General features: G+C 53.7%; 3 protein-coding genes across 3 annotated transcripts; 1 reads left to right on the top strand and 2 right to left on the bottom strand.

The window, feature by feature from the left end:
• Positions 1-926: 926 nt before the first annotated feature.
• Positions 927-3,223, bottom strand: HSD17B8 (hydroxysteroid 17-beta dehydrogenase 8). Its single transcript, XM_042780745.1, has 9 exons — positions 3,178-3,223; positions 2,780-2,997; positions 2,559-2,675; positions 2,362-2,454; positions 2,176-2,261; positions 1,978-2,062; positions 1,730-1,772; positions 1,376-1,520; positions 927-981 (listed from the first exon to the last, which is right to left on the bottom strand). The coding sequence occupies exons 1-9, from the start codon at positions 3,221-3,223 to the stop codon at positions 927-929; spliced, it is 888 nt and encodes a 295-aa protein (XP_042636679.1).
• An 835-nt stretch (positions 3,224-4,058) lies between these two features.
• SLC39A7 (solute carrier family 39 member 7) lies at positions 4,059-6,606 on the bottom strand. The gene is made up of 7 exons (XM_007939314.2): positions 6,205-6,606; positions 5,947-6,115; positions 5,738-5,794; positions 5,443-5,595; positions 5,162-5,302; positions 4,773-4,969; positions 4,059-4,331 (listed from the first exon to the last, which is right to left on the bottom strand). The coding sequence occupies exons 1-7, from the start codon at positions 6,604-6,606 to the stop codon at positions 4,059-4,061; spliced, it is 1,392 nt and encodes a 463-aa protein (XP_007937505.2).
• Positions 6,607-7,367: 761 nt separating this feature from the next.
• RXRB (retinoid X receptor beta) lies at positions 7,368-13,087 on the top strand. The gene is made up of 10 exons (XM_007939312.2): positions 7,368-7,593; positions 8,322-8,569; positions 9,078-9,234; positions 9,808-9,987; positions 11,099-11,271; positions 11,676-11,805; positions 12,008-12,140; positions 12,261-12,352; positions 12,704-12,809; positions 12,940-13,087. Exons 1-10 carry the CDS (start codon positions 7,368-7,370, stop codon positions 13,085-13,087), a joined length of 1,593 nt encoding a protein of 530 aa, XP_007937503.1.
• Positions 13,088-13,455: the final 368 nt, after the last annotated feature.

The raw sequence follows: 13,455 nt of genomic DNA, 5'->3' as shown, positions 1-13,455 counted from the left end.
GGAGCCATAGACTCGAGAATTGCGTTTGGACAATCAAGAGCCGCGGCCCGGGGCGGGGAAGGGAGGAGCACGGGAGGAATGGGGCAGTGGAGACACCACGCGGAAGCAGGGACACACACACACACACACACACACACACAAGATGGGGCCCCTATCGGGAGGGGCGCGTGTTTGGGGGGGCATAATGGACGGAATGTCTGGAGTTGGGAAGTGAGCAGAAGCCTCCTTCAGGACTCTGGAGGAAAGGAAGGGGACTAGGAGGAAAGAGAAGAGGACGGGGCAGAGCGATCCCCACTGAGGGCTGAGGATGAGGGGAGTAAGGGAGAGGCCGTCATGGGCCTCCTGTCCCCCCACCAGTCTGAGCTGGGGCTCCCGGACTTGGGCTGTGGCTACCAGGGGTGGCCTGTCTCTGGAACAGGGTAGCAGTGGGTCCCATCCCCCCACTTCCCAGGTTCCCCCCTACTTCCCTGTCCTCTCCTCTGTCCGTGGCCAGTCCTTATGTGGGCTCCAGAGTCGATTAGCACCGACCCCCTCCCCTTCCTCCTCCTCCTCCCAGCCCCCTCCCTTCTGCTCTCCTCCAGCTCCTTTCATCGGCTGGTCCATTCCCCTAATCCTGGCCCCCTCCCCTAATCCCCCCCATCCGACCCCAGGCCGGCTGCAGCTATTGTAAGGTGGAGAGAAAGGGGAGGGGGGAACTCAGAGAAAGCAGAGGGATGGGGGAGGGCCACCTGTTCCAAGACCCCCTCCCAAGGACAGACTGGACACTGGGATGGGGCCATGAACAAATTACCCTTGGGGACCATAAGGACCCAGAGAGTGGGGGTGGGGCTCAGGCTGCAGGACCAGTGGAAGGGGGTGGGGCAGAGACCCCTCCCTCCAAAAAACCCAGAATGTCACGCATACACAGTGACATACACTCTTTCCTCTCACACCCGGCGGCGGGGGTTGCCCTGGGAGACCAGGCGGTGAAAGGGAACAATCCTTCGGGAAAAGGAAAGGAGGGGGAGGTGGGGAAGGGTCTGAGGAATCAGACACAAGAAGAACCGGAGGTGGCAGGGAAGAGGATTTGGAATTTATTAGGGTCACAAGCACCCCTGCCTCCCATATTCAGCATTCCCGGGTCATACAGTGCCACCCCTTTTGAAGCCTGGGAACTTAAGAGTCCACATCAGCAGGAGGCCAGGCAGGGTGGTGGGGGAGTGAGCAGAGTCCAGAGTCCTTGAAGCAGTTACATGAAAAGACCTCCTGGGAGGAACAGAAACATTTGGGGAGATGAAAAGGTGGAGAAATGAATGGGCTAGGGAGCACCCACTTTTGTCCCTGGCCTACAGGAAACTCAGCCCTTCTCCACTGGCTCCAGACTCTCCCAACTTGCTTTCTCATCTGCTCTGGATTCCACTTCTCTACCCTCTCCCTCCCTGCACCGGCCTCAGGGGCTTCTGTACCAGTCACTTCCACTGAGGCCCCTGTGATGTATCCACTGTCTTCAGATGCCAAGAATGCGACCACATCTGCCACATCTATGCAAATGGTGGGAAGAGGGCAGAATCCTGCTCACCCCCATGGACCCAAAGCAGCCATTATCTCCCACCCCAAACACCTCCTTCTCCGACAGACATACAAACACACAACACCCCAACGATCAGTCCTGGTGAGGCCCTCTCACCAGGACACCACAAACCACCATGAGGCCTCTTCATTCAGGTCGCCCTCCCCACTCAGTGCTCACCCTCAGGGTCCCCCATATGTCCCATCGGGATCATTCCAGTCACCTGTAAGGAAACACTCATATGTACATGAAAGTGTCTTTTATGGATCTTTTTGTACACTGAGCCTGTGGCCCTTCTTTTGTCATTCATCCATCTGTACATTTACTGAGCACCTACAGTTTGCCAGGCTGTGTGCTCAGCATTCTCTTTTTGAAGGTCAGAGAAAATTATGTCTGAATGATTCTGCCCTCCATTCACAGCTTCCTACCTTATCTATCACTTTCTGTGGTACCTTCTGTGTCATGGGTGTTAAAATGAACCCTGGGAGGACAGAGTTACAGCGGATCCCGTATCTGTTGAGGGAGAGTGGGTGCTAAGTCTGGAGGGGATTGTACACTGGCACCTTCCCTCTGAATCCCCACGTGCCTCAGTGAAGGCCCTCATCAACCCCAGGGGTCTGACCAACCGTCCAAGCTCCCGGGCTACAGTCTGGGTCAGCCCTATCACTCCTGCCTTGGAAGCAGCATAGTTCGTCTGTCCCACATTGCCCACCTATAGAAGAATCAGAAGTCTGATATGAGTCATTACTTCCAAGGAGGGGCTCTCCTTTCTATGTTCATTTGGCTGGCCAACCTCCTCAACATAGCCTGACCTTTCCTATGATGCTACTGATGTTGATGATGGAGCCATGACAACCATTGGACACCAGCGCTTGGGCTGCTGCCCGAGTGACAAGAAAAATGCCCTAGGGAGAGGGTAACAAGGCAGAAAAGATCAGCTAGGGTGACAGCCCTCCTCCAACTCCCAACCCAGGCTGGGGAGGCCAGAAGTCACAGGTTCTGAGGTCACCTTGAGGTTGACAGCTATGACTTTGTCCCAGTCCTCCTCAGACATATGAATCAGAAACTCATCCCGGGTGATGCCTGCACAGGACACAACGACAGATGGTGGCCGCGAAAAGCTGGCCTATGGGAGGGGGAGATTACACATCAAAAACTACTAGGAGCCAGTGAGTGGGGGCAGTGTCAGCGCTTTAAAGGTGGGTGGGGGCGAGGTCGCTTAACGTTCACCTGCACTTGTTCCAACAGGCGTCTAGCGGCCCCAGCCTCAGATACATCAGTTTGGAAGGCAGCGTGGGCCCGGGGGAACGCCCCCTCCTTGCTCCTTGGCCAGCTCATCAGCCGCACGGTTTCCTGTGCTGCTGCCCCGTCTAGGTCGCAGGCAGCCACGGCGGCTCCCTCTCTGGCCAACCGTACGCTAATAGCCCGGCCGAGGCCGCTGCCCGCACCTGGGATAAGAAAAGAATACGCCCTGGACATATAGAAAGGGCAGGGATCAGAAGTCACCGGGAGCAAAGTTAGTAAAATTCGGACAAGCGACCAGCCGTTACAGCCGCTGCTTGGTCGGAGGGTTCGCCCCTTGACATCACTCCGGAACCCAACCCTCCCCGGGAGAAAAACCCCTCAACCTGTGACCAAGGCCAGCGAGGTGCCAAGTCGGAGCTGAGACGCCATGGCTGGCTGCGGGAGAGCAGGCAACATCGATCAGAACCAATCGGAGAGCAGAGAGGGCGTAGGGAGTGTAAGACTGGAGCCAATAAAAGCCTTGCCAGCGTTAGGCCATCTACGGCCACCAGTTCGCGTGGACCTCCCATTGCGGAGGCGTGGCCAGACTGCAGGATTAGTTGGCCTGGTGAGCTTAAAGACAAGACCCCTTACCCCCCAAAAAACAGACAAAGACTACATGTGGGGCACAAGATCCCAGGCCTTTATTTCTGGTCACCACCCTACCCCTTGATTCAAACACAGCGATATAAAAAAGAGAAGCAAACAAAATGATTTGGCCATGAGATTAGCAACTCTTTCCCCTTCCCACCCACCCCTGCTAATCACTCCCAAATCAGGGCACACGATTGATATTTATTCCCAATTTGTCCTGCCATCTCCTCTGTCCAGGACTCTCATCTTCCCTGAAATCTCTTCCAACACGTAGGAGAGAGGGAGGTGCACCTCGGAGAAGCGTGTGTGGCAGCTTGGTCCTCAGAACTGGAGGTGTAGGGGACACTGGGTAGGCTGCCATCATCCTACTCCTTCCAGCCAGCCAGTCTTCACATCTCTATTTAGCCCTGCAATCCAACACAATGGTCCCTCTGGCCTCTCATTCTCACCTCTATAGCCCCTGTAAAACTGCCAAAACTTGATGGCCCTAATGCCAAAGTCACCACTCCCTTAGGCAGGAACTCACTCCTTTTGCAGATATCCCTGGCAAGGGCTCCCAACCTTCAGACTTCTAATCTGGAGTGAGAGGATAGGGGCTTGAAGCAGGACTGGAGGCAATTTATCCCACCTTTCACTCTAGGTGGGCAATCAGCACCATCATGACAACTCCCCCCAGCAGCCCTAACACCTCCAAAAGTGACTGCAGTGGTGATGCTTCCCTTAACAGCTCAGGCAACACAGACACGGTTGCCACATAGATGAAGCCACCTGCAGTGAATGGCAGCACCCAGCCAGGACCTGTACTGCCTGAAACTTCACTGCCCACTGTCCCTCCTTCAGTTAGCAGGGCACAGGCTGTGCCCACCAGTGCCCCTATTGCTGTCACCAACTGTAGACGCATCGCCTGGTGGGCAGAAAAGAGAGAGGCATTAGCCATAGGAAAAGTGCATCAGTGCTTTAGCCACGGCTGGTAGTATATGGGTATACATGGGTAGAATCTATGTCTTTGGAAACTAAGCAAAAAGAAAAGGGTCTAGAATAAATATTTTCCGGAAAATCTTAAGAGACCAAATTGGCTAGAGTAGTGATCCTTTCCAGAAATTCTGATAGTAGCTCAGAGTAGAGGGTAGGATAAAAATAAACCATTTAATTTATAGGCTACATTTTAAGAAATAATGAACTACAGGACAAAGAAACAGAATTTCCTTCCCCTTGTTTTTAGGAGATCTGTTGTCAGAGATAGTATGACTTGTTTGAAACTAAGGAGTGGCATTCTTGGGTTTGGGGTGGGCAAGTAGGGACACAGGGCTTCAGACAACCATGTCTGGTGCAAATCATCACCAACCTGCTTTTTGCTGCAGCCAGACTGGACCAAGATGGCAAAGTCCCCAACTTCATGGGGTACTTCATGTAGCAGGACAGTCAACGTGGTCAGGATCCCCAGTCCCCGGCCTCCTCGAAATGAAGCACCAATTGCCAGACCATCCGTGAAATTGTGTGCCAGGTCAGCAGCCAGATTCAGGTACCCCGATACACGTAGGTCTTGGATGAGGAAAGGAAGATGGACCATTAGAGGAATCCATCATCCTCAGTCCCAGCCCTGGTCAGCCATTCTCACACATCCTCTAAGAGACTACCTCACACCTCAGTGTTTCTCAAATACCTGCTGTCATGAATTGCGCATATTCCACAATGATGCCCTTTGCTCAAGCTGATCCCAAGCATGATCCTCACCTGAGCCTGTTGTTTCCTCTCCAGAGTTCTGAGGTCTCCCTGGCCCATCTTTGGGCCCTATGCTCCCTCCTTTTCTCTTCCGTACCCCCCCTGTATCCTTTTCTTCTTCCTCTGAATTCTGCTTTCCCTTTGAAGAAGGCTCTGAGGGCAGAAAGGAGTTGGTGAGAATGGGGAACAGAGATCTCTGGACGAAGAAAAGCCCTCTCCCACCTAACAGCCATAAGATGAGGAGATACTGAGGCAGGCAAGATGGCTTTCAGGAAAGTTGTTCTTGGGCTCACCCTGTCTTCCATGGCCATGACTTCCATGTGTGTGACCGTGAGTGTGTCCATGTCCATGTCCTCCTTTCACATGTCTTACAAATTTCTCCACCACAAGAAAGGCAACAATTCCACTGAGGACCCACAGCCCCACATAGAGAATGGGGCCCTGGCCTGGGAATGGAGGCATTGAAACATTAAGAAAAAAATGCAAGGTTCAGATTTCTCCTCCCTAAATGTAGGAGATGAAGATTAGGGAGAGAGAGACCTTCCTCAGCCATCATCTCAACCCCATCCCTGTCTGCCCCTTTCTCACCACTGTGAGAGTGTCCATGTCCCAATGGCTGTTCCACGTGGTGGTGAGAATGAGGCTCTGGAGAAAGAGAGAAAAAAAATCCAGATGAGGGAACAACCTACCTATATATGGATAATATTGGAAGGTCAGAAATTACAGCAAAGAAAGAACTTTCTTGTCCAAAGAGTAAAATATATTATGATTTGAGATAGAGATCAGAAGTCACTTACCCAGAGCATGAGGGATGAGGTGCAGAAAGGCATCTCCCAGAAGCCCTCCTGAAGCAAAACTGAGCAAGATCTGGAGCAGAGAGCGATGCCGGGGGGAGTTTGACTCCACCGGGATAAGGAAGAGAACGAAAAATGGAGCTGCAGAGATCAGCACTGTGGCCCCAAGTGCCTAGTGAGGGAGAGGAAGGGGTCAAATGATGCGGGGTTTCCTAATAATCCAGAACCAGCCCCTCTCTCCCCCATCCCCTGGGGACTCACATAGGCCCAAAGAGCGACAGTGTCCAGGTCCTGCTTGATGCCTGGAGCCCCAGACTCCCCATAGCCTCCATGGCTATGCTCATGTCCTTGGTGGTAGAGGCTCTCATGGGAGTGGCCATGGCTATGGCCATGGTGCAAATCCTCATGTGAATGTCCATGGTCGTGACCGTAGGTATGCCCATGCCAGATGCTCTCGTGAGTGTGGCCATGGCCATGGGCATGGCTGTGTCCATGATGTAAATCCTCATGTGAGTGACCGTGGCTGTGCCCATGGAAATCCTCGTGCAGGTCGTCGTGCAGGTCGCCATGACCCCCGTGTCCGGCCACCAGTAGCCCCAAGGCCGCCCAGGTCAGCAGTCCCACGGCCACCCAGTGGGGGCCCCCCAGGCCTCTGGCCATCATGCTGACCAGAGGGACAGAGACAGTGACTTCACTTGACCCTCAACTCTATACCTACCCAGGATCCGCTTTACTCTGCTCGGACCCTCCGTCTACCTCTAAAGACCACTCCATTCCATTTTGTCCCCACCCACATGGTTCCCAAGACTCGTTCTTTTTATCCCGAACCCCCTCCCGGATGCAGGGCCCCGCTCTAGTCTCCGAGCCTCCACTTTATGGACTCTCTGGGCCCTCGTCTCTATGATCCACCAGGCCGGTAAAAAAGCCTGGAAAGAACAGTAGGGAAAAAAGCAGGAAATTCTCACCGGCTCCGGGATCCTCTCCTTTCCCGGTTTGCACGGACGTGGCAATCCCGCCGTTAGCTCCCGCGAGAACAGGAAATTCCGTTTTACCTACGTCTCAATACCTTTACTAAGATGGCGGCTCTCCGGTAGCGGCAAAGCCACCTCGCCCTGGCGAGCATGCGCGAATGTGGAGGTTATTTGAGGAGAGGCTGGGCGAGGCCGACTTAAGACTGAGAACCACCCTCTCCGTTTCCAACTAGACGAGGAGGCGGGAACTAACGTCAAGACTTCCCGTCTATACCAATATGGCTGCCACACCGGCGCTGTCATTTTGGTGCAGAGCAGAGCGAAGCGCTTAATTCGACCCAGTCCAGGCCCAGAGTCTTTTTCTCTGGGGCTTCTTCGTGCTCAGCTAGTCACTCGATTAATCCTTGGGAATCCCTGGAACCTCTCCGGTATCCCTACACTCAACTAGGAATCATGTCTTGGGCTGCTCGCCCGCCCTTCCTCCCCCAGCGGCATGCCGCAGGGCAGTGTGGGCCGGTGGGGGTGCGAAAAGAGATGCATTGTGGGGTCGCGTCCCGGTGGCGGCGGCGACGGCCGTGGCTGGATCCCGCAACGGCGGCGGCGGCAGCCGGAGAACAACAAACCCCGGAGCCGGAGCCGGGGGAGGCTGGACGGGACGGAATGGGCGACAGCGGGCGGGGTGAGTGTCCCGGCAGGCGGGCAAGTGAGCCAGTGACCGAGTTATCTGCAACACCCCCCCCCCCCAGCTCTCTTTCCCTGGCGCTCCCGCCTCCTTGTTTGTAAACATGCGTCCCCTCCCTCCCGGAGGACCATAGCGCCCTCCCCCCGGGGCGGGGCGGGGAGGGGGAGCTTCCGCCCTCCTAGCCTTGACCGTTTGAGGCCCTGCACTCTGGAAGTAACTAGCGTGGGAAGGGCTTTTCCTCTGGAGCTTGAGGGCTCTGGACATGTGAAGGTGGATCCTGTGCCCTTGGAGGGGTTTCCTGCTTATCTCCTTCACTTTCGCGATCCGGCTACCTGGTTATAAAGTGGGAAAGGAAGAACTGGATGTTTCACTCCACGTGCTGCCCCACCCACAAGGGACGGTCAAGCTTAGGGTGACCCGGTAGTCATCTAAATAACCTTGCTTGGAATTTTGCCTCACCTGAGCTTCGCTCCTCTCCTTTGTCAATCCCCCGCTCCTCCCCCCCCACACACACACTGCCACTACAATTGGGAGTTAAAATGTAGTTGACGGTAGGGTATCTCTGGATCTGTGGACTTGGTGATGAGTGGAGTGTGGTGAAGCGGCGTGCAGCAGGGGATTAGAGAGAGAATTAAAGCCTCCAGTTGGATGAACGAAGACTCATATTTTCTTTTTGTCTCTTCTGTCTCTGTGTGTCTCTGTGCTCCTATGTATCCCTTCCTTAGATTCCCGAAGCCCAGACAGCTCCTCCCCAAATCACCTTACCCAGGGGGCCCCTCCTCCTTCTCCTCCTGGGCCACCCCTGCCCCCTTCTGCAGCTCCATCCCTTGGAAGCACTGGGGCACCACCCCCACCCCCACTGCCACCACCTCCACTGGGCTCCCCCTTCCCGGTCATCAGCTCTTCCATGGGGTCCCCTGGTCTGCCCCCTCCAGCTCCCCCAGGATTCTCCGGGCCGGTCAGCAGCCCCCAGGTGAGAGGTTGTGACCTGCTTACTGCCTCTCTGCTTTCATTTCCTTATTTCCTTGACCCCAGTTCCTTATGTGAACTTCCCTATGGCCCACTGACCTTCTAGTCTTTTAATGCTGGTCGGCCTGTGGTCTTTGTGAGATCTCCTTGACCTTTCTGAGGTGTCTGATCTTTCAGTGCATGCTTCCTCCTCAGCCCTGTAAAAGGACCCTGGAATTCTTGATATCCCTTTCATCTGTCAGTATTTTCTGCCCTTTTGGTCCCATCTGTCCTTCTAAGATACATGTCCCCTTAGGGCCATTGTGTTGCACGATTTCAGAGAGCACTATTTATATCTATTTTCTTTGGGATTGTGTTCCAAGAGTGATACTCACATAGACTAGAGTATAAATAGTGTTCTGTGGAACGTGCAATGCAGGCCTTACCTAGGTGGGAGGGAATGATTCCCATCACCTATGAGAATCTTCTTCCCGATGAGTCTCTCTGTGACTTCCCCATTTCCCTCATCCCAGATTAACTCAACAGTGTCGCTCCCCGGGGGTGGATCTGGCCCCCCTGAAGATGTGAAGCCACCAGTCTTAGGGGTCCGGGGCCTGCACTGTCCACCTCCTCCAGGTGGCCCTGGGGCTGGCAAACGTCTGTGTGCCATCTGTGGAGACAGAAGCTCAGGTATGGGGCTCAGAGGACCAGCAGAGAGAGTCTGGGCCACTTCCCATTGGGAATTCCCAGGGACTATGGGATTAGGTCGGAGTAGGTGTGCTGGAAGAGCTCTGGTGGCATAGTGCCTAAGGCACTTGACTGCTAACCAGAAGGCTGGCAGTTCAAACCCACCAGCCACTCCTCAGAAGGAAGGTTGGGCAATCTACTTTCATAGTGATACTGCCTCAGAAACCCAAAGAGGGGTCGCTATGAGTTGGGTCTGACTCGACGGCACATAACAATAATAACAAGAAGTGTGCTGGGGGTGGTCTGGTGAGAGCTAAGGAACCTGAAGCTAAGGTGCTAGATGGGGTGTAGGAGGGAAGAGGAGGCTGAGACAGGGGGAAGAAGAGGCTGGGACAGGGTTTCTGAACAGTGAGAGAGAGCGAAACTGGATCATCCCTCACCTCCTGGTTCCCTATCTCCGTTTGGCAAACACAGGAATGATGTAAACTAAGGTTTGCCCAGGAAGGTTGGCAAGAGATTTGATGGTGACATGTTCTCCGTGCACCTTTCTTATTGCTGTCTCCCTCTCCTCTGCAGGCAAACACTATGGGGTGTACAGCTGTGAGGGCTGCAAGGGCTTCTTCAAGCGCACCATCCGTAAGGACCTGACCTACTCATGTCGAGACAACAAGGACTGCACAGTGGACAAGCGCCAGCGTAACCGCTGTCAGTACTGCCGCTATCAGAAGTGCCTGGCCACAGGCATGAAGCGAGAGGGTAAGGGATTGACCAGGCTTCCCAGCCCATAGGTCCTTCCTCTCCTACCCCACCCTGTGGGAGAGGAGAGAAGAGGTAGAGGGAAGATTGGAGAGAACCACTGACCATTTGTCTCTTAAGGCTGGACTGTTCTCTCTCTCCTCCAGAGGGCGATATTAGATTTCTTTTTTCTGTCCTCATGAACTGTTTTTTCTGGTACACTGATCTAGTCCCTCTAGTTTCCTTCTTAGTGCTTCTGCGTCTCTGGCCAGTTCCTTGACCCTTCCCCAGTCTGGTCCTTGGGTGGGATAACTTTTCCTTTCCCATGATGGGCCTTTCTCTAACCTGAATAGTCCCTTGTCTCTTTGATCTGATGTTTCCTCTGTTTTCCTCTGTTGTCTCTATTTCCTAGTTATGTACAGTCTGTCCTTGTACCTCTGGACCTTCAGCCTCTTAAGCTGTAGACATTACTGAAGATCCTCAGGGCTTGCTCTCCCTTCATCTTGCCTTAAGTCTGATTCGTGGAATCATGGAATTCTAAGAGAGACATTTTAGAGAGTATCTTAGTCAAATATCCTTTAGAGAAGGTGAGCATGAGGCCTGGCAGGTAAAGTGACTTTCCCAAGGCCATGCAACAAAAGAGTGGCAGGGCTGGGATTAGAGCCCACATCTGAAGGCCAGGCCAGTGCTCTTCTTATGGCCTCTTTGTTGAGTCAGAAGAGCACAAGGTTTGCAGTCAGGCACACTTGTGTGAACTTGGGCAAGTTATTAACTTCTCCAAGCCCCAAATTCTTTATCTTTAAAAAGAGAACAATAGTTCACAGGGTTGGTATGATGATTGAATGAATGTTAAAAAGTACTTGGCACATGTTTTAGCCAATAAAGATGTTTTTTAGTAACAAGCCATTTAAATGCTGCTTTACTTTTCTCCCTAATTCCTTTACCCTCCCCTTCTTTTCTCTTTCTTAACTCATTTGTCTATCCTTGCTTCCAGTCTACTATTTCCAGTGACTTCTACAATTCCTGTAAATATCTCTTAAGGGCTATAAGACCCTGATAAGGCCCTAAAGGACATTTTTGAACCCTTCATGACTGGCTGCTGACTGTCCACTTTTTCTCCTCCCCCCCCCAGCGGTACAGGAGGAGCGTCAGCGGGGGAAGGACAAGGACGGGGATGGGGAGGGGGCTGGGGGAGCCCCCGAGGAGATGCCTGTGGACAGGATCCTGGAGGCAGAACTTGCTGTGGAGCAGAAGAGTGACCAGGGCATTGAGGGTCCTGGGGGAACCGGGGGTAGCGGCAGCAGCGTGAGTGATGGGGTCAATATACTCTCCTTCCTGATGGGGTGGGGATGGCGGGAAGGCTAGTTTAGGTCTGTTTCCTCCCCCTCCTCTCCCCTCACCTCTCTCCCCGTCATAATCCTCCTAACACCACCTGGGCTGCCAGGCAAGATCTCTTAAATATCTGAGGTGGGTGTGGTAGCCCCATTTTTCTCCATGCCCAAAACAACCCACCAGCAGAACCACAGGCAAATCCCAAATAAATAATTGCTTGCACTAATACTGAAAGAGGTCAGTTTACAGGGATTGGTTCAGATGGGACTTGAAAGAAGATTGCAGTATAAGGAAGGGGTGTCACAATGTTCTTACAAGGGTGGCTTCCAGTATACTTCCAAACCTTCCATAACTCTTAACCCTCCTGTCTCCTGCAGCCAAATGACCCTGTGACTAACATTTGTCAGGCAGCTGACAAACAGCTCTTCACGCTTGTAGAGTGGGCGAAGAGGATCCCCCACTTTTCCTCTTTGCCTCTGGATGACCAGGTCATTTTGCTACGGGCAGGTCAGTCACCTCAGATCCCTTTGACTCCTTGACACCTGGCCCCTTCTTGACCTCCTGACAGTCAGTGATCCCAGTGGCCCTGCCTTGCATACTCAGGGAGCCCAGCTCCTGACCTTGCCACTTCTCTTCTTCTCTTCCCCTGATCTGCTTTCAATTCCATGGCCTGATCTCTGGCTCCTGCCCCTTGCTGCCCCTCACTCAGGGTGGAACGAGCTCCTCATTGCCTCCTTCTCCCACCGATCTATTGATGTCCGAGATGGCATCCTCCTCGCCACAGGTCTTCACGTGCACCGCAACTCAGCCCATTCTGCAGGCGTGGGAGCCATCTTTGATCGGTCAGTGGCCCTCGGCTGGGCTGGCCTGGCCTGTAGGTAGAGGGGGTAGGGCTGTAGGCTGGTCCGTGTCCAAGGCTGGCTGAGCTGTGACCTTTGAGTGACCTGCAGGTCCCTCTCCAGGGTGCTGACAGAGCTAGTGTCCAAAATGCGTGACATGAGGATGGACAAGACAGAGCTTGGCTGCCTGAGGGCAATCATTCTCTTCAATCCAGGTAAGAGGAGGATTACCCCTGTCTTTCAAGATCAAAGCAACCTTGGAGTCTCCTCTTTTCCAGAGACTCCTAAGTTACCCAGCTATCCCCTCTCAGTAAGATCCTCAATCTGGAAATCTCTCAGCTGACCATGAAAAGCCCGCTTACTGATATATTCCCTTTCCAACCCCATCCCAAACCCAGTGGGCCCCCATCTGTTGAGCATCTAAGAGACTTGAAGCTCTGCTTCTTTGGGCATCTGGTGAAGGGCAAGTAGGTGGGGCCCTGAGAGGAAGTCTGTTGGCCACATCTACATGTCTGACCTGATTTGATTTGTCCACCCTTTTCTTTTTCTCTTCACTGCCGTCCCAGATGCCAAGGGCCTCTCCAACCCCAGTGAGGTAGAGGTCCTGCGGGAGAAAGTATATGCATCGTTGGAGACCTACTGCAAACAGAAGTACCCTGAGCAGCAGGGACGGTGAGATGGGGCTGTGGAGGTGGGAGGTTGTGGAACTGAGGCTCTCCTGGAGTTGGGCGGGGGCCGGTGAGGGTGTATTTGGGGCCCATGTGGTTCCAATTCTCACCCCCTTCTCCGACCCCCACCTCAGGTTTGCCAAGCTGCTGCTACGTCTTCCTGCCCTCCGGTCTATTGGCCTGAAGTGTCTAGAGCATCTGTTTTTCTTCAAACTCATTGGTGACACCCCCATTGATACCTTCCTCATGGAGATGCTTGAGGCTCCCCACCAGCTGGCCTGAACCGGGACCTAGATGTGGTGCTCCTCACACTTGAGGGAGTGCACATCCAAGAGAGACTCCACGCCCTGGGGCAGGGTGGGGAGGGGCCAAGTTCTGAGACCTTTTGTGTGGTGAGGTGTATAGGGCCAGAGCTGAGACCTTGGGGAGGGGATCTATACCTCCCTTCCCCCAAGGAGTTTTCTTAATATCCCAAGTAGAAGGGACTCCAGATCCCTACAAGGGCTAGGCATCTCCTTGCAGTGGCCTGGAGTCTCTGGATTTATTGGGGTCTCCCATGATTTGGGGTGATTTCCCACCCCCTGCCTGGAATGGTCTCCTTCCCCCAGCACAAAGCACTGGCCTTGCTCCCAAGATCTTGCTCCCTTTCT

This window comes from Orycteropus afer, unplaced genomic scaffold (genome assembly GCF_000298275.1).
Source record: "Orycteropus afer afer isolate SDZICR_OR568_19922 unplaced genomic scaffold, OryAfe1.0 scaffold00059, whole genome shotgun sequence".
NCBI classification, from domain to species: domain Eukaryota; kingdom Metazoa; phylum Chordata; class Mammalia; order Tubulidentata; family Orycteropodidae; genus Orycteropus; species Orycteropus afer.
This window is presented reverse-complemented; position numbering and strand designations above follow the sequence as displayed.